At 44.5% G+C, this 25,199-nt stretch overlaps 1 protein-coding gene across 4 annotated transcripts in view; it reads left to right on the forward strand.

The window, feature by feature from the left end:
• Nucleotides 1-25,199, forward strand: part of add3a (adducin 3 (gamma) a) — a 76,610-nt gene that overhangs the window by 44,401 nt on the left and 7,010 nt on the right. For all 4 annotated transcript variants that reach the window (XM_056410056.1, XM_056410055.1, XM_056410058.1 and 1 more), the window contains exons 3-13: nt 7,135-7,273; nt 9,960-10,111; nt 10,636-10,716; nt 14,925-15,074; nt 15,745-15,888; nt 17,795-17,893; nt 18,974-19,150; nt 19,837-20,094; nt 20,772-20,876; nt 20,962-21,048; nt 23,814-23,937. In XM_056410056.1, coding sequence (XP_056266031.1) covers nt 7,135-7,273; nt 9,960-10,111; nt 10,636-10,716; nt 14,925-15,074; nt 15,745-15,888; nt 17,795-17,893; nt 18,974-19,150; nt 19,837-20,094; nt 20,772-20,876; nt 20,962-21,048; nt 23,814-23,937 — 1,516 coding nt within the window. The remainder of the gene's footprint in view (nt 1-7,134; nt 7,274-9,959; nt 10,112-10,635; nt 10,717-14,924; nt 15,075-15,744; nt 15,889-17,794; nt 17,894-18,973; nt 19,151-19,836; nt 20,095-20,771; nt 20,877-20,961; nt 21,049-23,813; nt 23,938-25,199) is intronic.

A 25,199-nucleotide genomic window follows, 5' to 3' on the forward strand; every position in this document is an offset into this window, starting at 1 on the left:
CAATATGCACAATGCGAAGCGACAGTACCGCACATTAACAGTAAGTAATACATTCTCTTAAAAGGAAGTAATAAGAAGTAATAAGAAAAGATGGCGCGGCTGTGTCAGGCCGCCCGTGAGGTAGCTCATGAGAGATTGTGCTTTTTTTTGTTTTTTGTTTTTGTTTTTTTTCTTTTGCCACACATACACATCGGCACACAGCATACAGCACACCACCACACACATGGACATAAACTTTGGTTTAAAGGGTTTTTTTTTGTTTCCTTCGCATCGATCGGCGTGAGAGGCAGAAGGATCGTACCATCAACACAACACAACAACACAGGGAAGACCTTACGGAAAAACGCACATCAAACGGAGGAGGAACGAACGAACAGACTGAAGAGCTGACCCACCACCTCCGCCACCTCTCCATTCTTCTCTTAACGTCAGTCATGAGTCTCTGGAAAATAATGTGGATGATTGATCAGGAGACATCAAACACATGGACATGAGGATCTGTAATATGTCTGTCAGAAACAAACATGGCTGACCCGTGCTGGTGCCAACTCGTCTACTATGCCCAACGCCCTTTCTGTTGGAGACTGACAGACAGAGAGGAAGAGAGGGTTTGCGGGGTGGGGGGGATGTGGTGCATGCCCCAATAAATACATTTCCTGCTCCTGCTAAGACTCTTTCAACATACCTGGAACATCTGACATCCATTCCGTCTCTTCTTCCTTCATGCCATCATTCTCTTCCATCACCACAGCCAGCCACACACACACACCACCGCACCAATACGGACACCACAGAACCATCGGGCCTACATGATGTCGGAGTATCGTATCTACTATGGTGGTGTGGCTGGCTGGGACTGCTGCCAGCCTAATAAAAAAAGCATGGCCAAACTTTCATGCCACAATATCAAGCTACAGAAAGAAAGAAGAACCAGGAACGCTTAATGCCATTCAAGAGGGGCTAAGGCTGTCTCTCTTCTCTCTCCTGAAAATCAGACATGCCCGCCATTTTTTTGCTTCCGGCGGCTTTTGGTACCGCTCGCGGCCGCAAGCGGTGTCTGACCAATCAGAGGGAAGTCTGACCAATCAGAGGCTGAGTGACTGGACCTCCTGCGTGTCGACGCCTCCCTGGACATGATCCAATCCAGATCCAGTGATGAGCGGTCCTCGGAAGTAAGCCTCCAGCAGCATAGCAACATCTCTGCAACCCATGGTAAAGTTAGGGTCTTTCCTAACCCCCTAACTAAAAGTTGATGGTAAGCTGATCCGACCGTGAAGCTGCGTACTGCTGCCTATAACTCCGGTCTTGTATCCGGCACTAGGGCGCAACAGGTCTATGGAGGCAGGAGGCGTGAGAGGAAGGAGAGGGGGAGGAGGTACCCAGACAGGTACCGACAGAGGAAAGAGCAGATGGAGCAGCAGATGGATGGGCTACGGACAGCGCACAGACTCAGAGCAGAGGCCAGACACTAAGGTGAGTGGATGCATCCCCGGCCGTAAAGCGAACACCTCATTTACATTTTTATGAGGAGTTTGAGGCTAGCAACAACAGCCTACGAACAACAACGCAAACAACAACACTGCTGAGAGACACAACAAGCAGCACGCTGGGCTACAGCACACACTCTGAGCACCCGAGCAGAGGAGGTGGGCACCCCTGTGACAGCTGAATCGAGGAAAGCTGTATCTGGGCGAGTACTGAAGACCTGTGCTAGCCAGCTAGGCTCCAGTGTCACCCACAATATTCACCCTCCTGGCTGTCCCGTGGTCCCGCCCGCCTCAGAGAGATCCACTATGTGTCTGTCCCTGTGAATGCTTCTCAGTATGTATGAAATGACTACGACCGTGGCCTCACCGGTGTCATGAAAATGCTGAGGAGGCTGAACAAGGACAACTGCTGCCTCCCTTCTTCCCTCATGGACTCCACCTTCAGTTTGCTCCCAGGTACTGCACACCACTCTCTCTCACAGCCAGCCCAGAGGGGGGGATGAGACTGCTGTTCATTGATTATTATAGTTCTTTCAACACCATAGTCCTCCAGACTGGCGGCTGGGCAAGCTGATTGAGGACTGAACACCCACCCTGTGTGCTTGATCCTGGACTTCCGCCAGGCCACAGGTGGTCAGGTCAGGTGGGCAGACACCCAAATCCATCCACCACTGAACACACATCCCCCAGGGTTGCGCTCTCAGCCCCTACTGTACTCTGTACTCACACATGACTGTGTGGCCAGGTTCAGCCAAACACCAACACCATCATCAGTTGTGATGACACAGTGGTGTGGTGGTGGGCCTGATCATGCTACCTAAAGAGCCTACCTGGAGGATCTGTGCCTGTGGTAACAACTGGTGCCAGGACAACAGCCTCATCATGAACTGATTGTGGACTTTGGAGGTTGACTTAGGACTCAACAACACACCACTGGGGACACACAACGGGACTACTGTGGAAGGGGTGGACTACTGTGGAGGGGTGGCCCACGAGGATCTGGTGAGGATCTAAACACAGACACTCAAGTGACAAGGCAAGGCAAGGCAGCGCACACCAGGGCAGGCAGCAAACCACAGGCAGCTGAGGGAAATTTAAAAGTTCCACCTTCTTCCCTTCAGTCCTTCTGTCTGGGAGCAATGACAGCCCTGATGAAGCATCACAGCCTGGTTTGGCACTGCTCCGGCAGAGAGTAGAAGGACAAGTAGAGAGTAGTTGAACCACTCCCACACTATTTGAACTACACACCCACTCCTGCAGGAGAGTACAGGATCTGGTGGTGAAGGACCCATCATGATCCTCATGAAGGATCCTCACCCACCAACAGGCGCTTTTCGCGTCTGCAGCGGCCAGGCCCTGCGCCTCCGTAGTCACGCTAGAGAAGAGAGACTGAGACAGGTTTCTTCATCAGGACCTGACAGTACACCAACTCACGACTCACCCTCACCCCCACACACACACACACACTTAGACGCACACACACACACACACACACACACATGTGTTGTTTTTATTTTGTTGTGTTCCTGCTGTGCATTGCATGCTTCTGCCTGCTGACTGCCCTGTGATTATTGCCACACTGTGTGTGTGTGTATTCTGTGTATGTATTGAATAAAAACCATTAAAAGTAGTTACTAAGAGCCTCATTAAGCCATCTGAGGTATCAGGAACAGCTTATCTTGTGCTTGATCGTTACAATGCAGAATGTTTATGCAGAGCACGGAGCTGTTGCAGCTGGAGTCGGGGACACATTTCCCTGACACACACTCTGAGGTTTGATGGCGGGGGGATCAATAGCGTTGGCTCGCTGGCAGACCCTCTGCACTCTCCTGCTCTGTAACAGTATCACGTCGGCAGCTTGACAGAGCAGCATTGTGCCGACATAAGAGGGGAGGTGGTGGCTGAAATGACAGGCCTCACCTGCTGAGCAAGTGTGTCTGCACTGTGAGGAGTGTGTGTGTGTGTGTGTGTGTGTCTGTGTTTGCCATTTTTATCTATTTTTACACGCAGGTCTTTTGTTCTCACGGCAAGTCATCGTTATTTTGAATCCGTGGAGATGCCTCCTTTACTTATTCACCGGTGTATTCCGCACTCTGAGCTCCGGCGCCTGACAGTTTGCAGGTCGCTACGTTCTTCCGGGTGAACTGAGGTGCAGTTTGTGTGAATGTCATCCTGACCCGCTCCAGGATATGAACCCACAACATTGTGTTCCCTGTATAAGTAAACCAAATTGGACCTTCGATAATCAGCCGATGGAACATAGTGATACCGGCTACTTGTGCGTGTTGGTTTGAAGCCCTCTCATGCCGTGTGATCTTAAACAACCCGATTGTTTCAATGGTAATAATTCAACTTCACCAAAGTGAGTCAGTCAAACTCAAGTAGTTTAATTTCACATGTGAGTGAGGTAATGCTGACACTCTGATCGGTGCACGAGTCCAGACGTGCCGGATGGTCTGCAGCGGTCACAACTGTCTTCCTTTCCCACAGGAGGACGTACCACAGTTAAAGTACCACCTGCGTCTGCAACAATAACCACACCGGGACAGAAGGAAAGCTCTCTGCAGATTACATGACTCGGAAGACCAGAAGCTTCCTGTTGTAGTTCGAAGAAAAGTTTCTATTGTCCCTTTGCAAAGGGGACCCGGACCATCTGAAATATGCACGGGAAAATGTATTTTGGTTCACCGGCCACCGAATGGTCATAATAAATAGTATTTCTTATGACCTAATAGTCTGGTAAAGTTCCTCTACTAGGAAGCATCTGCCCTGATGTGATGTCCTTCAGCGAGACGTGCATCTATTTGTGAGCAAGAACCAATAAACTCATCTTTGGGAACATGAAATTATATATATTTTTACAACTTTCTCCACTCGTCGGTGCCTCGTACACAGAAGTGCTGACTAAGCGGCAATCCGCACGCCCACTTAATTCTCTCAACGCCGCAGGTCTTTTATCGAAAAATGTACACTACCGTTCAAAGGTTTGGGGTCATCCAGACAATTTAGTGTCTTCCATGAAAACTCACACTTTTATTTATCAAATGAATATAAAATATAGTCAAGACATTGACAAGGTTAGAAATAATGATGAATATTTGAAGTATTCATTTTGTTCTACAAACTTCAAGCTCAAAGGAAGGCCAGTTGTATAGCTTATATCACCAGCATAACTGTTTTCAGCTGTGCTAACATAATTGCACGGGTTTTCTAATCAGATATTAGTCTTCTAAGGCGATTAGCAAACACAATGTACCATTAGAACACTGGAGTGATAGTTGATGGAAATGGGCCTCTATACACCTCTGGAGATATTTCATTAGAAACCAGACGTTTCCACCTAGAATAGTCATTTACCACATTAACAATGTATAGAGTGTATTTTTGATTAATGTTATCTTTATTGAAAAAACAGTGCTTTTCTTTGAGAAATAAAGACATTTCTAAGTGACCCCAAACTTTTGAACGGTAGTGTACGTTTGGCATATTGGCGTGGACACAGAAAGCCTCCCTCTTTCCTCTGATTGGATCACATCCATCTCCTCCAGTAAGTGGAGGAACCTGCTTTTTAACAAGCAATGTGTGTGTGTGTGTGTGTTTGTGTGTGTGTGTGTGTGTGTGTGGGGGGGGGGGTGGAGGGGTTCTGTCCAGAGGCAAACGAGCTGTAACTGCAATGATGTCATGTTTTAAAGTTTCACTCCATTTCCTGTCTTTGGGTTGAAGTGGGCGTGTCCTTAGTTGAGCAGTCACGGTACAGCAACTAAAAAGCATGCTTGATGTGAGGTGTTCATGCAGCAGATGTTTATTAATGATAGGATCCACTTCAGGCCCCATAATTAATCTGTTTAGATGCTGTCATAATCTTATTGGGAACACACGCACACACACACATTGTAGACCATGTGTGTGTGTGTCTGAGAGAGTAAGAGTTTCCATGCTCAACTGCTTTTTAATAGGTTTTGTTCCAAAACATTACAAGTCTTTTGTTTTGAAAGTTTGTCGAAAATTGATTGGGCGATATATTAAAGAACAAACTGGATTGATTTAGCTAATTTGTTTTATTTCGGCCCACAACTTCACAGTTTTTGTGCGCTGCATCATTTTCAGTTACGACTCTAAAAGTCAGCGTACACCATCTGACGGCAAGCAGACAAGATTTTTAAAAAGATAACTAGTCAGAGTTGTGTTGTCATCTTAAAGCAGGTTTATAAGTACTGATAGCACTGTACACACGGTTTCATTCCTCACTTTGTTAGAGCAACTGGTGTCAAGATGGCACAAAATCCTTCAGCGCCGAAAACAAAGAGCCTTCTCGTCGAGTCGGGGTCAGGTGTCGGACCAATAAACTGTGTCTCTAGCACTGCGGCTGCAAAAGGCCCAGAACAACAGCAGCAGCAACCGAACACAAGAAAAGCCTCGACCCACCACTGTCAGACATCCGCAACAGGCTGGTTGCCGCGGTAACCTCGCCTCGAGGAACCGAAGAATGTCTGGCTTTGGTTCAGAATCAGCGGTGCTCCGCGACTGTATGTGTCCTGACACGGGGGGGGCACTCCACTTTTAACAAAACACCCCCACATGGGCACAAAACTAAAAGGCCTCAACTCGCAGAAGACCAATGGACCGTCCCATCGAGGGGAAGCTAAGTGTCAGGGATGCTTTGTGCTCGGCTATATTGGAAATGTGTTGATGCGTTCGCACTGAGATGAAATAAAGGCCTTCTTATTGGACGCTACCCTGCATTGGGGGTGATCGCATTGAGAATGTGTCGGGGGGGCTGTTGCCACAGATCACTGCTTTCACATTTCCACCAGGAAGTTGGACTCTGAGTGTCACGATCAACGCTGTCTGCTCCAGATCTTCACATCTTCATCCGAGTCTTGGGATTTCCGTTTGAACGTTTTAATTTAGGAGCTGTTTCGAGATGAGTAACATTTGCCTTCAAGGGAAGCGAAAGCACAAAAGCACACTTGATGTAACGCAGCCAGCCGTGTGTGTATCTGGCCGTACACATGTTGGCCAGATACACACATTGTACACACACACACACACACACACACACTCTGCAGGCTGTGGGCTAGCCAGACGGCCAATCCTGACTCGGCTTGTCGGGAAGCCGCCGTATCCTGATCCAGCTCCATGGAGCCCTTTGAGGACGATTCAGATTGACACCCGAGGAGAATGTCTAGTCTGTGATGAACATGTCTCCCTCCTTAGTCCTTCTCTTCCTGTCTCTCCTAATGTTCCCACATCTTTTCACTCTTTAATCCCTCTGTCACCACTAATCTCCTGCTCTCTTTTCTCCCCTTGACTCTAATCTGCTTCACCATCATCTCTTGCCGTCATTATTTTTGATGTCATTACAGTGAAAGAAAGTTGAAGCTCTGACTTCTAATGAAATGAATGGTTGCGTAATACCTGACTGAGGGGTCCAATCTCGTAACACAGAGTAAAGTTCTCGACGGCTTGATTTCCTTGTCGTTATTGGATATTTTTCATGACTTTATCAAATTAATATGTATCCAGATGTATCCTTTTTTGATGTTCCCGTCCTCATTCAGGGATCTGAGGGCTCAGGTTCTGGTTTTTCACACACTGTGTCGTTGCCACCCCTCTCACACGATTTCCTCTCACCTTTCTCCTCCAGGCCTTCAAGGAGGAGTTGGAGAGTCTCATCCAGGAGCAGCAGCGGATAGGGAACAACCCCTCCGGGCTGCTGGCCCTCCGGCAGATCGCTGACTTCTTCGTGGCCACGTCCGTGGCCGGCTTCAACACCTCCCCCCTCAGTGAGTGCTCACAGGGCTGTGGCCCGTCCACCTTTGCCCAGGGCGTGGCCGCCTGGCGCAGAAAAAACAAAAACGCATCGGATGAAGTCGGGAGATCCAAATCCAAACGTGAGCGTTTAGCGTGCTTAAGGGCGTAAATACCCCCAAGGCAACGCAACCCCAGACTCCGGAAGAGCTGCGCATACTTCTCTGGGTTTTTGATCAAGGACGTCTGTGCAGGAGTCCACATGTGAAGTCTGCTTCCAATCAGGACGCTGGAATGCACAACTAATGCCGAATTACACATCAAATGCAGTTTAGTTGTTCAGTTTCTTAAGACACGCCCCTAATGAGTAATTCTGGGAGACATTGGCAGTAGACAAAGCGTTGGTTGGAGGGCTGTTGACGTCAGTGTGATCCATCTGGAGCTGGGCAGGTTCATATCTCGGTAAAAAATCCATGAATTTAAATATAACCTGCGTTTGCGGGTCACATGACCGGCCGGGCCCGGTCCAGATGCTTTACCCGGAGAACACGATGCTGCTAAAAACCCTCCAGAGAAGTGTTTCTCAGTTCCCCCTAACCAACGCAATGCATCTTGGGTAAAAGATGTAATACACAGCGCTGTGCCATCAGTGTCTGCTTTTATATAGAATGTATCAAATTCAGTTTAGGAATTTACACGCACATTTTATTGAATATTTATTAAATAACTATTAATGCATGCTAATTCCCCCAAAAAAGTATCTCATGTACCCCCTGTAGTTCCTTCACGTTGAGAACCACTGATCTGAAATGTGCACGTATTTTAGACGGAGACCCAACAATGTGGTGCTGGGGTCTATCTTCTTTTCACATGCGTTTGTTTTTAAGAGAAATCGATTTCATTAAATATTAAAAATACCCATCAGACAAGTTTTAATATTTATTTGGGCGAAATTAATTTCTAGAGGAAAATATGTGTTAGATTAATCAATTTAAAAGTAATCCTTGGAGCCAGATGTGTGAGATTCATCCTTAGATAAAAACACGGACGTTGACAGTGGTCCTCTTGTTGTCGTCGTGAGAAAAGGGTTAAAGTTTATGTTCTTGAACCCACAAGCGGTCATTTCCCTTTAACCTCATAAGTAAAGCAACAATGAAAAAGATTCAGGTGGCATTTAACAATGCTTTCGGAATCTTGCTCAAGTGCAAGTCATACGTGTTTGACGCGTGATGTTCCCCCTTTCCATGCTGTGTTGAAGAATTGTGTCTATAAATTTAAACTGGCCCGGGTTGAGATTGCAGTGAGACGTGGAGAAAATGCGATGTGGTGCTCTTCGCAATAAAACATCTTTGATGGGGCGTGTCGAGTCTCGGCCAATCAGCGTTCAGATGTGGACAGCGTTTGGGGGCTTAGTGTTAGCTTGAATGTCAGCCCGCTACATCTACTGCTGTCATGCTGCACGGTGTATCACGTCACGCTGTCTGCGCGCATCGAGTACAAGGGGGCGGGGCTGCCGAGCGCTCTCACAGGCAGCCCCCCCCCCCTCCTGTTTTTTAACCACACGTGACTTTTTAACTGCAGTGATTGCACCTGTGTCCTCGTATTGTATTTACCTTCGCATTGAAAATGCGGAAGGTAATGTTTTGATCGCCGTGTATTTATTTATTTGTATGCGTGTTACTCGCATAACTTAAATAGTATTAAACCGAATCGCATGAAATTTGGTGGGATGATTGGTTATTATCCGGGGACCATTTGATTCGATTTTGGGATCGATCGAGTCAAAGGTCAAGGTCATGGAAAGGTCAAAATCTTCTTTTTACTATCGCGCGGTCAATTTTTATCCAATTGGCATGCAACTAATGCCAACATGTTCATAATTCAATGCCCAATCTTGTGATATGCGAAGGTATGCGCACTACCGCGTGCCCGTTCTAGTTTATATATTGTTGTTACCTTCGCATTGAAAATGCGGAAGGTTATGTTTTGATCGCCGTGTATTTATTTATTTATTTATTTGTATGCGTGTTACTCGCATAACTTAAATAGTATTAAACCGAATCGCATGAAATTTGGTGGGATGATTTGTTATTATCCGGGGACCATTTGATTCGATTTTGGGATCGATCGGGTCAAAGGTCAAGGTCATGGAAAGGTCAAAATCTTCTTTTTACTATCGCGCGGTCAATTTTTATCCAATTGGCATGCAACTAATGCCAACATGTTCATAATTCAATGCCCAATCTTGTGATATGCGAAGGTATGCGCTCTACCGCGTGCCCGTTCTAGTTTATATATTGTTGTTACCTTCGCATTGAAAATGCGGAAGGTTGTGTTTTGATCGCCGTGTATTTATTTGTTTGTTTGTTTATTTGTATGCGTGTTATTCGCATAACACAAAAAGTATTAAACCGAATCGCATGAAATTCGGTGGGATGATTGGTTATTATCCGGGGACCATTTGATTACATTTTGGGATCAATCGGGTCAAAGGTCAAGGTCATGAAAAGGTCCAAATCTTCTTTTTACCATAGCACGGCAAATTTGTATCCAATTGGCATGCAACTAATGCCAACATGTTCATAATTCAATGCCCAATCTTGTGATATGCGAAAGTATGCGCTCTACCGAGTGCCCATTCTAGTTTATTTGTGTTGGTTGCTTTATGGAGTCATGAGTCTGGAATAAAATAAATACATATATATATATACCCTTGTTTAGGTCTGGGGATGGTCACTCCCATCAACGACCTGTACGGAGTGGAGTCCATCACGATGGTGAAGGGCGAGCGGCTGGCGCGCTGTAAGCTGGCCAGCACGTACAGACTGGTGGACCTGTTCAGCTGGGCCCACCTCTCCAACTCCTACATCACAGTGAGTGGCTGCACCGGGACCTTTCATAACCACGCTCTTAAACGTGTGTGACGGTTATGGGCTGTGTCCCGAACCGGTCCCCGTTTACGCTGCAGTGCATTTACTGGATTTGAAGTCCCAGAATGCAGTGCGTCTCATTTTATCGCAGAAATGACACTGGTGAACACTAAACCGGATGATTTATCATTCAGTGACTATTATATTGAGAGTAGTGAAAGAGATGTTTCAGACACATCTTTGGTTTCTGAAGTCGGTAGGAACGGATATATGTGGATTTTATTATTCTGACGTTTAATCTGTGGATTGTCTGGAAGTTCCTGTAACATGTGGAAGCATGCTGAGAAACAGATGAAAAAAACGGATCTCTTTTTGACTTATCGCTCACTTGACTTTTGACTGGAATAGTTTCACTGTTTGATTTTCAGAATAGAGACATAAATAAGAAAAGTCTCTCCCAACCAAACGCCTGAGTGGAAGTCAGCTGTGGTCACAGTTACATCCATTTGATTGTTTCTTGCTTTTAGGGTCGAGTCAGCAAAGAGCAAGACCACATCCTCATCAGCCCCAGAGGACTGTCGTTCGCTGAGGCGTCCGCATCAAATCTGGTAAGAAACATGAGAGGAAACACGAGAGGAATGAAGGAAACAAAGAAATGGGCCGTTATCCTTTCCTGTGTATCTTTTCCCAACAGCGCTCTGCCAGACATTTGCTTCCTTTAATGTACGTTTTGCATCTAGCTCTCTCTCTCTCTCTCAGTAACGAGTTACAGAGTTGACTGTCGCTGCGCCTTCATTTATTATAAACTCCTACTTTTCTACTCCTTTTAAATCCTTGATTCCTCCCTCTTTTTGTCACCTTGCCTCATTTATTGTTCCCAGGTCTCTCTCTCTCTCTCTCTTTACAGAGTAGATCCCTCTTATTGAGAGTCTGTATGGTCTGTGTCTCTATTCTCCTCTCTCTCTTCTGATTTCTGGTTCAAGTGTTTTTTTCTTCTCATTACAATATATCAGACAATTCATTTTTCTCAGTGTTTTAATACAAGATAAAAGCCTGATTTATTTGCGGGATTAATAAAATAATGCACGCCGTGAATAGTTGCGTAGACATAATGAATAACAACGCAGGGTTTAGTTTTGATGCACTTAAACCACTTTATCATGAATATCTTTCTGGAGAATACCGTCGTTGTCAACGGCAACCTTTGTGAAACTCCGTTTCCACGTTGTGAACAACGGTCGTGTTTGTGCGGCCGGGATGTGAAATATTAAAAACACGAACACTGAAACACGGTATTATCTACCAGTAGCAAAACATTCTTCGAATGCTTTCCATGTCGCATATTCAGGAGAAGTGTTTTGTGTATGTCTCCCAAACCAAGTTTTGCAACTCCCCGTAATTCACTCATTGTGTTAAGTGACTGGGGCAGCTGTCTCTAATTTGGCCTCGGCTGCTGGTGATTGGCAATCAGTCAGCAGCGGGCCAGCATCCGCCTCAGCTGTCCAACAGCTCCTCTTCCGGATCTGGCTGCATCCCTTCCAGGAGCTTTATTCCAGGGGCCCCCGTGGGCTCTCCACTGTAGCAGTGTCTCACGCCCTTACCCGGGTCCACCAGCACCAAGGATCAGCCAGGCACCAAGAGGTTTCGTTGAACGACATATATTATTTGTCAACACAACGCACAGCAGACCGCAACACTGCACCTCGGCTCACTTCGCTCCTCCTCCCTCTCAACTGGAGCTTTTTTTGGCGGCTCTGGCTGACTGATTGCCAATCACCAGCAGCCGAGGCCAAATTAGAGACAGCTGCCACTGTTACCCTTTTCCTCTGTTCTCTTTGCCTTTTTGTACTTCAGCCCTACTTTATCTTCAACACACACACACACACACACACACACACAGCTGGATGTTGCAGCCGTTGTGCTGACATTTCACTGTTTGTGCAACACAACTCATCTGAAGAGTGAGCTTCAAGCTGAGCAGCACATTTACAGGCATTGAGACAAATGAGTTGTTTTCATGATTTAGTTTAGTTTCATGTGACGTCAGTGTGGTTGACAAAGCTGCTTTTACAGTAAGATCTTTTACAAGCTTTTCTCAAATAGTACAGCTGTGTATATTCATTACTTGGAAATACAATGCCCAAATCCTATTTTAGTGCATCTGGTACATCCATCTTCTCTGTGGCGGTCTGTACGAGAGCGATGACCACAACACAGCAGCTTTTGGGGGGACGCGACAGAACGATGTGGTCCGGTGCTTTCATCTGAACCTGGCTGTGTTTCAGTCTGCTTGTGTTTCGATGCTGCTGGGCTTCTCCCTCTCCGGCCTCCATCCCATTCTCATTCCTCTCCCCTCGGCCCGTCTTGATCCTGCAATCTCTATGGTTACCCAGTTTGAGTTCAAGTCATCCAGAATAAAGACTTTGGGAGGTTGTGTTGGAGTCAGCTGGGTTGAGGCTGCAGCTCCAGAGAACGTCTGGAGTCCAGTTGGCTTCGGTCAGCTTCCGCCTCCCCTCAGGCTCACGGGTTGAACTCTGAGGGGTGGCTGGGGTCATTTCAGTTCAGGTTTTTTTTTTTTTGGTTCCAGATAACATTGACTTGACTGGACTCTATTTGATATGGACACCACAGTGGAATTATAATTGTAACATACATTTATGCACAACAACTAGATGCACTGTGTGACACTCATCTTTGAGTTTAGTTTGATGTCCCTACGATGATGAGGTCAGAGGTCTCAGCTGCCCACTCTTCTTCTTCAGTCCCTCATCGTGGGTCATAAGTGTTCTGTTTTTGTCAGAAGGGCCTCTCAGCAGCGGGTTTAGGGGGCGTGGCGGGGTGAACTCGTACAGTACCCGACGCGTGATTTAAACCGATCGATGTCCGATCCTCTGACAGCTGGCCGTGCGGAGTCAAAGATGCCGGTAGTTAGTTGCGCTCCGCCGCTGCTGGGGTAAAGATCAATAGACGGTCGGTCATCCATCCAGACGGCTGTTAAAAAGCCGAGCAGCACTCGGGACACGTCTTTCAGCTCGAGTTGATCCAGACTCCCCCCCTGATGTTTTAATCCATCAATCAGTGCTAATACTACACCTGCGTGTTGGCCCTTATAACAAAGCACATGTGGCTCTGCCTGCTATGTGTTCCATGCTATTTTGTATGTAAGGTGAAATATTGTTAAAATAACCATACAAAAGCTAGAAAAATACAAAAGAAAATTAATTTAATGTCAAGTTAATAAGAATCTGAAGCATTTTATTGTCTCTTAGTTTTTAGGGGGGCTTTTTATGTTTTAATTTTTCTGAAATGCTTGGTTCTAATATATATATTTATATATTTATATTTATGTATATATATATATATTTCTAAATATATATATATTTGTTTATATATATATATACAGGACTGTCTCAGAAAATTTGAATATTGTGATAAAGTTCTTTATTTTCTGTAATGCAATTAAAAAAACAAAAATGTCATGCATTCTGGATTCATTACAAATCAACTGAAATATTGCAAGCCTTTTATTCTTTTAATATTGCTGATTATGGCTTACAGCTTAAGAAAACTCTAAAATCCTATCTCATAAAATTTTAATATTTCCTCAGACCAAGTAAAAAAAGATTTATAACAGCTGAGTGTTTGTCAAGGCTCAGGAAACCCTTGCAGGTGTTTCGAGTTAATTAGACAATTCAAGTGATTTGTTTAATACCCTACTAGTATACTTTTTCATGATATTCTAATATTTAGAGATAGGATATTTGAGTTTTCTTAAGCTGTAAGCCATAATCAGCAATATTAAAAGAATAAAAGGCTTGCAATATTTCAGTTGATTTGTAATGAATCCAGAATGCATGACATTTTTGTTTTTTTAATTGCATTACAGAAAATAAAGAACTTCATCACAATATTCTAATTTTCTGAGACAGTCCTGTATACACTTTTTTTTAAATTATTATATCTTGAGTTAGTTTATGTTGGGGCCAAGTATATTGTCTCAAAAGTATGTAGCTACCACACTCGAGTCACATTATCTCGATCCACGCCAATATTTCATCAACTTCTTGTTTATTTCATTTCACAAGACTAGCCTCCATGTGAAAAACATGTTTGCTTTACAACTTCTCATCGTGTAGCCATGAGCAGCAGAAATGAAGCACAGGAGTAAAATATATTCAGCTGGACTATTTCATGAGCGGCAGATTTGATGAAGGATGCCCTTTCCGGTTGGAATTACACAAACTTGTACTTTGCGTTGTGAAACGTGATCTCGTTGGTTCTGGTTCAATCACAGAGCAACATGTGGTCGCTTTGGGATTCTGTACAAGGTCTGCAGGCAAAGTTGTGTTTTTGGTTTGTGAACTTTTACATCTGTGGTCCGTTGCTTTTTCTTCATGTTTTAAATTCCCCTCGTCCGTCTTTATTCTCTCCGGTTAAACGACTCTCTTCCCTCCTGGTCTCTTGCTCTATCTCGCCCTTTTCTCTCTCTCCGGGATCTAATCACCGCTAACTGGCTGGTAGCAAAGTTGTCAAAGTAAAGGACGTCATGTCCACTATATTGTGTTTCCTGGTAACGCTCCGATGTGTTTCCTGGAGAGGAGGAATCGCTGATCGTGTGATTTCTGACGTCGCGCTTATTGATTTTGACTTCATGTCTCGTTAGTTCACGTCGAGGCTCATCTGTGTAATCTCTGTCTGTGCCCCATCACATCCCCTCCCCCTCCTCAGGAGATGCCGCTGTCAACTTTTCATTTCAAAAAAGCATTTAGCTCCATGAAGCATTCACCGAGTGTGTCTCCTCTCCCCGTTTCCCCAGCTGAAGGTCAACATCCTCGGCGATGTGATCGAACAGGGCTCCACCACCCTGAGGATCGACCCCGCGGGCTTCAGCCCCCACGCCGCCATCTACTCCATCCGTCCAGACATCCGCTGCATCCTGCACGTGCAAACTCCCGCCATGGCTGCTGTAAGTTCACGTGACGCTCAGCGTCGGAAACACACAAGGGCAAAGGGCAAAACTGACCCGAAGAAATATAATGTTGCCCCTGACATCGCTGGGAGAGGGGCCCGTAATTTAATAGCGTTTTATTTTTGATCTTTGGTCTTATCCGTATTACCTGTACTAGGTAGGAACACACACACAAATCAATAAATATAATTTTGAATAAAAAATTTAAAAAAGAAATAAGTTATGATTGTTAATGGTTGTATAAAAAATTTAATAACGATAAATAACTACAAAGAAATAAGACAACAATTGTCTGATTTTAAAAAGTTTTAAAAAGTGCCCCAATTTCTTTTGAAATGCCCCTGGTTTTCCGTCAGTGGGGGCAAAAATCGCCCCCTATATAATATGTACATTTCCTACCCTGGTTACGCTGCAACAACGTCTTCAAGCCCCGCCCCCCCGCTAGCAAACGCCCTCCGATACCCCTGATTTACCCGCCGCCGAACACCTGGAGCTCTCTCTGATCAGATGTCGGGTGGTTCTCTGGGAGGTTTCATAAGTCAAGAGTTTAAACGCCATCTTCACAACGGCAACCAATTTTAAATGTCGGCCGCGCAGACTTTGATGGATGGAACCGCCGCAGCACACCTGTCCACGCTTCTCATCGGTCTCTTCTCTCCGGCTTAAGGTGTCGTCCATGAAGTGTGGCATCCTGCCCATTTCACAGGAGTCAATGATCCTGGGTGACATCGCCTACTACAGCTACCAGGGCAGCCTGGACGACCAGGAGGACCGCAGAGAGCTGCAGAAGGCCCTGGGCCCCACGGCGAAGGTAAGAAACCCAAGAAAAGTGGACGCCACCGGGGGCCACCGGGGGCTCCTAGCTTGGCGGCCGGGCTTCAAGCAATAGCTCACTTATTACCTTTGCATTGAAAATGCGGAAGGTTATGTTTTGATCGCCGTGTATTTATTTATTTATTTATTTGTATGCGTGTTATTCGCAAATCTCAAAAAGTATTGAACCGAATCGCATGAAATTTGGTGGGATGATTGTTTATTATCCGGGGACCAGTTGATTAGATTTTGGGATCCATCGGGTCAAAGGTCAAAGGTCATGAACAGGTCAAAATCTTTCGCAGAACTCAAAAAGTATTGAACCGAATCGCATGAAATTTGGTGGGATGATTGTTTATTATCCGGGGACCAGTTGATTAGATTTTGGGATCGATCGGGTCAAAGGTCAAAGGTCATGAACAGGTCAAAATCTTTCGCAGAACTCAAAAAGTATTGAACCGAATCGCATGACATTTGGTGGGATGATTGTTTATTATCCGGGGACCAGTTGACTAGATTTTGGGATCGATCGGGTCAAAGGTCAAGGTCAAAGGTCATGAACAGGTCAAAATGTTCTTGAATCGCATTAAATTTGGTGGGATGATTGGTTATTATCCGGGGACCATTTGATTAGATTTTGGGATCAATCGGGTCAAAGGTCAAGGTCAAGGTCATGGAAAGGTCAACCTCTTTTTTTACCATAGCACAATACATTTTTGTCCAATTGGCATGCAACTAATGCCAACATGTTCATAATTCAATGCCCAATCTTGTGATATGCGAAGGTATGCGCTCTACCGAGTGCCCATTCTAGTTACCTTTGCATTGAAAATGCGGAAGGTTATGTTTTGATCGCTGTGTATTTGTATGCGTGCGTGCGTGTTATTCGCATAAGTCAAAAAGTATTAAACCGAATCGCATGAAATTTGGTGGGATGATTGGTTATTATCCGGGGACCATTTGATTAGATTTTCGGATCGATCGGTCAAAGGTCAAGGTCAAGGTCATGGAAAGGTCACAATCTTCTTTTTACCATAGGGCGGTCAATTTATATCCAATTGGCGTGCAACTAATGCCAAAATGTTCATAATTCAATGCCCAATATTGTGATATGCGAAGGTATGCACTCTACCAAGTGCCCGTTCTAGTTACAAGTATGCTTTCGCTTTCTTGCAGACAGTTGGATGAGATCGGGAGATACCGCTCTCAGGTTGTTGGTTTCGCTTCATATTGATGAGACAGAAGGCGTTATCAACCTTCTCATTCAACACTAAATAATAAATAAATGACAAACGACTCTGATTCTGGAAGTGAATTCCCCATTCATTCACCCCATTGACCTTTCAGGGAATCATGTTATACAAAGTTTTAAACGTGGAACACAGCCAACCAACTACGAGATGAACCGTGATCATAAAACATTTGATTCAAAGGAAAAAGCGAATGGGGGAGGAATAAAAGACTAATGTAAGAGTAAAGGAACTAGTTACTCATCCCTGTATTCTTTCAGCGGAGCTCATTTTAATTGTCAATACCGCAGTTAATCTTGTTGATTTAATTGAATAAATATTAAATGAATTGTGCCGCCGCCCGTTGAGATTGTTTCGCTCCAGACTGTCTGACTGTTCTCATGTGCTTAGTCATGTTTTTTTTCATGATGAGGCCAGTATTTGATCGTAACCTGTTTGTTTATTGATTTTTATGATGTTTCTGTGATAACCTTGTTCTCCATTAGTGAAGGCTTATCATATAAATATGAAACACAGGGACTACGGTTCAAATTGAGGCTGAGCTAAGACCGACACATTTACATTTACCCCCCGGTTGATTGATATGTACGGTCCCTGTTCAAATAAATACATAAATGAAATGAAATCATGATGCCTGCTCATTCTGTGTCACAGGTTCTGGTGCTGAGGAATCACGGTGTAGTTACTCTCGGGGAGACCGTCGAAGAGGCCTTTACCTACATGTACAATGCCCAATACGTCTGTGAAATCCAGGTACACACACACACACACACAGGCTAACTGCTGCTGTTTTGGGCACCCGGCACATTCCAGCACCGCTCAGCTTACCCCGCTCAGGTTTTACACCAGCAGCTTTTCCCGCTAAATATAATCTCTCCACAGCCATTTTTACATCTCACTGTTTTAGCAACACTTCCATAAGCCGTAATCTCTTGCCTTGTTGAAATGTTGGCTAAACAGTCTTCCAGTCGGGCTAATAGGAGTGATGAAGGGAGTAACGTGTTGTTGTGTTTGTTGATGTCCGTCCGAAGCCGCATTGACAGAAGGGTTGTTGTTCTTCCTCTGGTTCGTTCAGCCAGTAGGAAAGCTGAAAGGAAGCCGGCAGACTTCAGGAGGTCTGGATCAGCAGGGGCATGAATCCGTACTGAATATTAAATCAGTAACAGCTGATATTCAGTTTCACGTTCATATTGTGTGTGTCCCTGGATGGTGGACTGGAAGTGTGGAAGGATTGTGGAGTAGCTCATTTCGAAGAACTAGTTATAAAAGGAGGAGAAGTCGGGTCAGAGTAACAGTTAAACAGAGTGGTTTTTATTATATTAACGGATAAATGGAATAGTTTAGCCAAAAGAAAGACTTGAGATGGTCAACGGTAAGGGAGGAACGTTCTGCAGGGCAACGGATGAATCCAGAAAATGAACCAATTCAACATAAACTCCCAACAATTCAACTGTAAGAAACAATATTGTAATAATTTCCACCTGCGTGTATTTGTGCGGAGGACTTTAGAGATGTTATTGCATCGCTCGCTGGAAGAGGCACACCAAATCTCCACGGTCAAGCAAAAGAAAACAATAATCCATCCTGCAATGCCCGGCTTAATTTCTATAAATACCCCCCCCACACCCATCGAGTTTGTTGTATGCCCTGTGCAGTAATGTATATTATTACCGCTGTGGTAGCTTTAGATTAAGGAGGTAACCTGTTTTTTTTGTTTTTTTGGTAAACATCGTCTTTCTCGTATCCAATGCCACAGATGTTTGATGATAGCAAAGTATGTTTTTGTTTATTTTGTGTCTCTCGCGCTTCTCCCTCGGCCCTTCGCGCCCGCAGGTGAAGGCCATGGCGTGCTCCGGCGGCGTGGACAACCTGATCCTGCTGGACTCGGCCAAGTTGAAACCTCAAGTCCAGAGCGTCGTCAAGGACATGTCGGTCAACATGGGCACCACTCATAAGTGGAAGTTCGGCGAGATGGAGTTTGAGTCTCTGATGAGGATGCTGGACAACCTGGTGAGTCAGAGTGAGGGTCCTCGTCATCATCGGGCTCGCTACTTGACTAACTATGGGAAACACTTCCCGTAGTTTCCACTTCCACGTGTTCTTTTGGCAATATATATATTATTTTTTTACGTCCCCAAACGTCAGCACATTGTGGCATTTTTATGTGACTAAATGTCGTTTTTTTTTCTTTCTCATTCATTGGAAAGATTAGTGGCACAACCTGGAGGCAGTTCATGAATGCGTTGCGTTGCTTTTCCACCCTGGGAGAAACTCGTGTGTGGCCTGTTTTATTGGTCGTTTCACTTTCTTTGTAACCGACTGAAGGGCCACTGGGTAACGACCTACTGAGGTGTTAAAGAGCAGGAACAGAAACCTCTGCTGTAGGATCACAGGAGGAAAACTAACTGTGTGAGAAAGCTGAACAGGCAGATGGAGGGAAAGGGCCAGAAAGGAAGTGGCTCTCCCTCTCTGTCCAGGGGCCCCGTGGTCTCAACTCTATTTCTTTCTCTCATTTGACTAACTGTGAAACTGGCAGCTCAACCAGGGACAGAGGAAGGAGAAGCAACATTGCATCATTATGAATGTATAACAATGTGATCCATTGAATACCAATTCAATGTGTCCGTGATGTTTCGCCTTCTCCAATCACAGAACTCAAACTGTGGATGTTTTTTTAAAAATGTTTCCTGCTGCAGGGCTACAGGACCGGTTACACGTACAGGCACCCCATCATCCGAGAGAAGCCCAGGCACAAGAGCGACGTGGAGATCCCCGCCACGGTCACAGCGTTCATGTTCGAGGAGGACGGGGACAGCTGCGCCACGCGGCTGCCCTTCAAGTTCCTGCATCAGCGGCAGCAGAGGGAGAAGACGCGCTGGCTCAACTCGCCCAACAGCTACACCAAGGTCAGCGTGGAGGGCGGAGACGAGCGCTACAACAGCCGGACAACCACGGTGAGCAGAGTGTGCGTGTGTGAGTGAGTGTGTGTGTGTGTCAGCCATTATAATCTGTATCACATTGTTGTGGAGCTCCAGTCACAGAGATATCTAATTTAGGTGACGTGTGTGTGTTGTGATTTTATTTTTTTATTCTGATTTCTGCACTTATGAAGCTGAACTGAGACCAAACTCTTCGTCAGTTGGCTTGACAGCTTTGTTTTGTCAACCATTCTTCAGTGTTTGAAACCTGATGTAAGGTCGCCATCTAGTGGCGGAACAGAGAACTACACTGGTTTTGGTTCCGCTGCGATGGTTCATGGTATTCGAGACATTTGGCTGAGTGATTTCTTTAGCCCAGTGATGAAGTATTGCACTTCTACAAAGGAGAGACAAAAATGATTAAAATTAAAGAGCAGACACTGAACTATCTTACTGCATTGTTTGTGTCTTTTAATTAAGTTTCTAATGATTTCCGACAGTTAATTTAATTACAGTTCCCTTAATGCAACGCAGTAGTTTCTCACCAGACCACTGGGTGACTTTTATCTTAACTAATATAATTTGAGTGTAAGTTCTATATAAATAGGCTTACAGTCACATTAGAGATTTTATATATTTTTTACAATGCTTGGCTGTTGTTGTTGTTGTTGTTGTTTTGAGCTCACCTGTGTTCTCCTGCCTTCCTTCTCCAGTGGATGAAGGCGGAGGAGACGGGAACCCCGATCCGGATCGAGGACCCCAATCAGTTTGTCCCTCTCAACACGGACCCCAGCGAGGTTCTGAAGAAGAGGAACAAAGTGAGTTATCTCTCCTCTGCGTCGGCACTGTCTCCATCACCAAAGGCTTTGCGATGACATCATTGTGTGTTTTGACCTATCACAGATCAGAGATCAGAACCGCTTCGACTTGATGTCGTCCGGGCCGCGCTCTCAGCACCTTGCAGGCATCCCTGTCGATGAACCACGGCGGGTAAGAACATTTCTTTCTTCGGACCTCATGGAAAAGTCTATATTCATATTGTTTGCCGGCCTTTCCGCCTGACGTTCGGTCGGTTCGATCGCCGGCGCCAGACTGAACGAGGTTTCTGAAGATGTGCACCGAATCATCTCGTGTCTCCACTACGAAAACAAAATGAAAAACGTTTTTTACAGAAATTGATGAAGATTACTTTTACTGTTATGTTACAGTCCAGGCCTGAACATAGTTTTGTTTCCTGTGCGCTGCAAACCAAGTTCTCTGGCAGCGAGGCTCAGAATATTCTTCCGTTCATACAAATTACATCATTAGTTTTTTTGCAACGTCGTCTTTATTCGTTTTTTAACTCAACAGCCCCTCAGGCTGAATAATGCAACAACGTACACCAGCACCAAGCCCATACATCCAGCCAACCCACTCACCTACTAATTTATTTAGAGTATGTGCCTATTTAAAGAAACAGTAATAACCTCAATAGAAACAGTACAGGATATAGGAAAACATTAAATTATTTAATAAATATATATAACGTGTGTGTGTGTGTGTGTGTGTGTGTGTGTGTGTGTGTGTGTGTGTGTGTGTGTGTGTGTGTGTGTGTGTGTGTGTGTGTGTGTGTGTGTGTGTGTGTGTGTGTGTGTGTGTGTGTGTGTGTGTGTGTGTGTGTGTCAGATTTGTAGTGGCTGCAAGTTAAATGGACTCAGAGGCCAGTTGGTTGGGAAAAACAGTAAGAGTACTGTTTATACTGTTTTGCAGTAAAACAAAAACTGTAATTTGTTATATTTAAACAAAACAATTTTTAGATAATTCAATTCAAATTGTGAAAAGAGTTATAGAGGCAACTTTAAGTAAATGGTTATATTATTGATTTTTAAATGTAGTAGGTCGGGCTATTTTACTAAATTAAATATGTTCAGTGCTTGTTTTTTTGTGCAAAAAAATGTCCTAACATTATTTTAAAAAACTGGAGTATTGCGATTGTTTTAATGAAGTTGTAATAAAACTGTAAACGGACATGTCGGACTCACGCGTGACAGTTGGACACCATGAAGTAACTTATTCATATTCCTCAGCACATCCATCGATACCAGTTATACATGTTGGCCTACCAGGGCTATTTATATTCTATGATTGAGATTATATTGTGTAATGTGTTGAAAGTTAAATACTGACTACCAGTACGCATTACTTCCCATTCTCCCTCTTCAAAACGTTTCCAACCCTGTGATTTGGAAAATTCCTGAATAAATACAGGATGTAAACCCTTTTACTTCCTGTTTTTCACGCATCAGACATAACTGACATTTAAAAAAATCAAAAAATAAATCTCAACTTCATGGATAGTTTTCCTCCATTTTGAGCTTTAAAAAAATAAATATATACACATAACGCACAGCAGCGACGTCATAAACAGCCGCTTCCATTGTGTGCACAGTCGAAGGCATTAACTTCACATCTCAATTTCATTCTGTTCCAGAAAAAGTGTCCCGCGTGTGTCGTTTTATGGCCACGCAGCGCTTTACTGCCGGTTGAACCAACAATACAGATTTCCCTCATTACTGGTTATTGAGCAATCACTCAGATGTGTTTTCAGTTATTCTGGCTAATTGGACACAAGTGAAAACACCTGTGTCGGCGCTCCATTGTTGCTGAGGAGCTTTAATCACCGTCCTCAGCAGCGCACCAGGAAGCACAGTCTGTGTAATGACACCTCTTGACCACTAGGTGGGGGCAAGGAGACCTTTTTGGAAAGGCAAAAGGAACCTCTTGTAAGATCATATTTGTAGCTTAGTTATCGAGATGAATGATTAAATAGACACATATAAATAAATGGGAAAGATTTGTACTTAGTTATCGAGATAAATGATTAAATAACCAACGATAAGAACGGAAAGAATAAGGTACAAATATCTAACTGAGACATTTGGATGTTGACGGTTTTGTGGTTGGTGTCTCGTCTTGAAGGATCTGGCGCAAGTTCTGGTAAATATCCACAAATGTTCAAATTGTGACCGTGGTGTTCTTATTTGACTGTTTTTGTGGATTCGTTTGACACATTATTGCCCATTCAGAACTGAAAACAGCGCATGTGTTTTATCAACATCGTGTTTTAAGACACCAATTTCTCACCGACGTTTTGTTTTTACATAATTGCACTACTTGTTTTCCCGTGCGTGAGGTCTTGAGAATGAGATGTTGTGTTGGCGCATGAGGGGTTTTCTAAGAGGACGTTAGTTGTGAAACGTGTGTTTCTTGTGTGCACACGTGTGACTTGTTTAGTGAGTATGACGGCGCCTCTTAGCGTGTTAATTGCATGTGTCTCGTGCCTGGTGTTTATGATTCCACAGTCTGTTGATAAGATGTCGGTTTGCAGACTAATTGGTTGGTGATTATACGAGTTCTGTGGTCGACACTTTGATCTTTATATGAGCAGCCTCAGTGAGGTCCTAATGAATGAACGTCCCTGTCATACACTGTGTGTGTGTGTGTGTGTGTCTAAATCCGAGGCACATTGTGTTTATGCTCTGATGCATACATCAATTTGTTTGTGTGTGCGTTTTTTGCATCTCCATAAGTGTGTGTATGTGCCTCCCTAATGATTCCATTTGCGTGTGTGTGTGTGTGTGTGTGTGCGCTTTTTTTCCCCTTTTTTTTTCAAAAAGTGTGTGTGTGTGTGCTCCTCATGATTCCATTTGCGTGTGTGTGTGTGTGTGTGTGTGTGCGCGCTCCGATGCTCACCCCTCTCCATGTCTCCTCCCCAGCCATACGTGCCCACAGAGGAGGAGCAGATGGCTCCGCTGCCTCCCAACCCCTTCAGTGACCAGACAGAGAAGGTGCTGCAGGAGTACCGCACGAACGTGGAGAGGAGGCATCTAGGCCCCAATGGTACAACACACACACACACACACACACACACACACACTTACTTGAGAGAACATGCAAACACATAAGACCATGGATTGGTGTGTGGGTTTGTTTTTTAACTCTTTCATTCTCAAGTTGCAAACGCCACAAGAGCCCATTCCCACTGAGAGACATATGGACTGCACTGGCAACGATAAACACACACACACACACACACACACACACACACAGAAACACTCACGCAGTGACTTGTACTCAATGTTCTTGGTGTGTGAGCAGCAAACAATCTTGCAGATATGTGAAGCTTCATTTAACAACTGGTTATTGAGCAGTGTTAAGACCATCGATCCATAATCAACCCGTAAAGCTCACAGGAAGAGGAATCTGATTTGAGGGAGCTGCAGGTCTTCGCAGGCCTTCAGAAGAGTGCTCTCCTCTTCATCAGTTTGTATCAGAGCCGGCCGATGTGTCAGCAGAGAAGATCGTACCGGCCGATATTGGTCATATCAGGTTTCGGTTTATATTTTGGCAGTAATATTATGTTTTATCATTATAGATGACTGTAAACTCAATTTCTCTTAATTTGTTTATATTATGTTTAGATTTATAGTTATGTATAATAGTGTCACTTTGCCCTCTTTTATTGTAAAAAATAATATTTTTCAATATCCCAGACAGACATTATCTTTTTTGCAACTCTTTAACCACAACATCTGAGCTATCTAAGCAAAAGATAAATTGTGTAAAACACATAATATTGCCTAAAAAACAGACTTTTTATTTGTTTAAAATTGTATTGGATTTGCCTGGAGAGTGAAGCCTCAGCGAGCAGATTGCTCTCTGACTGCAGGCGACGTCCTGCTGCTCCGTGATCTTTCTCATGAGCTTTCTTAATTGGTGTAACAGACTTCCAACTGTATAAAAGACGAGACCCGAACAGCCAGATGTGAGCACGTCCTGCTGAAGCCTGTTAAAGTTAAACAAGCCCCATCTGACACTTTCAAGTGCTCCGAGTCGGCGAAAAAACAGCCGGAGCAGATTTCAAAACTGGAAAACCTGTTCCTCCTCCTCCTCCTCCTCCTTTAAAAGTGTCACCAGCAGATTGATTACTGTGCACGTTGAGTTTGCTCTGTGCTCTATCAGCAGTCTCACGGTCTGTGTCCCCGTCGCCATAGCGGCGATCTCGGTGGACACGCCCATATTCTAACTGACTACCTATCTACCTCTTGACATGAGGGCTCGGTCCATGCGGGCTCCACTGCTGTCTTCATTCCTTGTGTGTG

The sequence above is a fragment of the Pseudoliparis swirei genome, chromosome 24, assembly GCF_029220125.1.
Source record: "Pseudoliparis swirei isolate HS2019 ecotype Mariana Trench chromosome 24, NWPU_hadal_v1, whole genome shotgun sequence".
NCBI classification, from domain to species: Eukaryota; Metazoa; Chordata; class Actinopteri; order Perciformes; family Liparidae; genus Pseudoliparis; species Pseudoliparis swirei.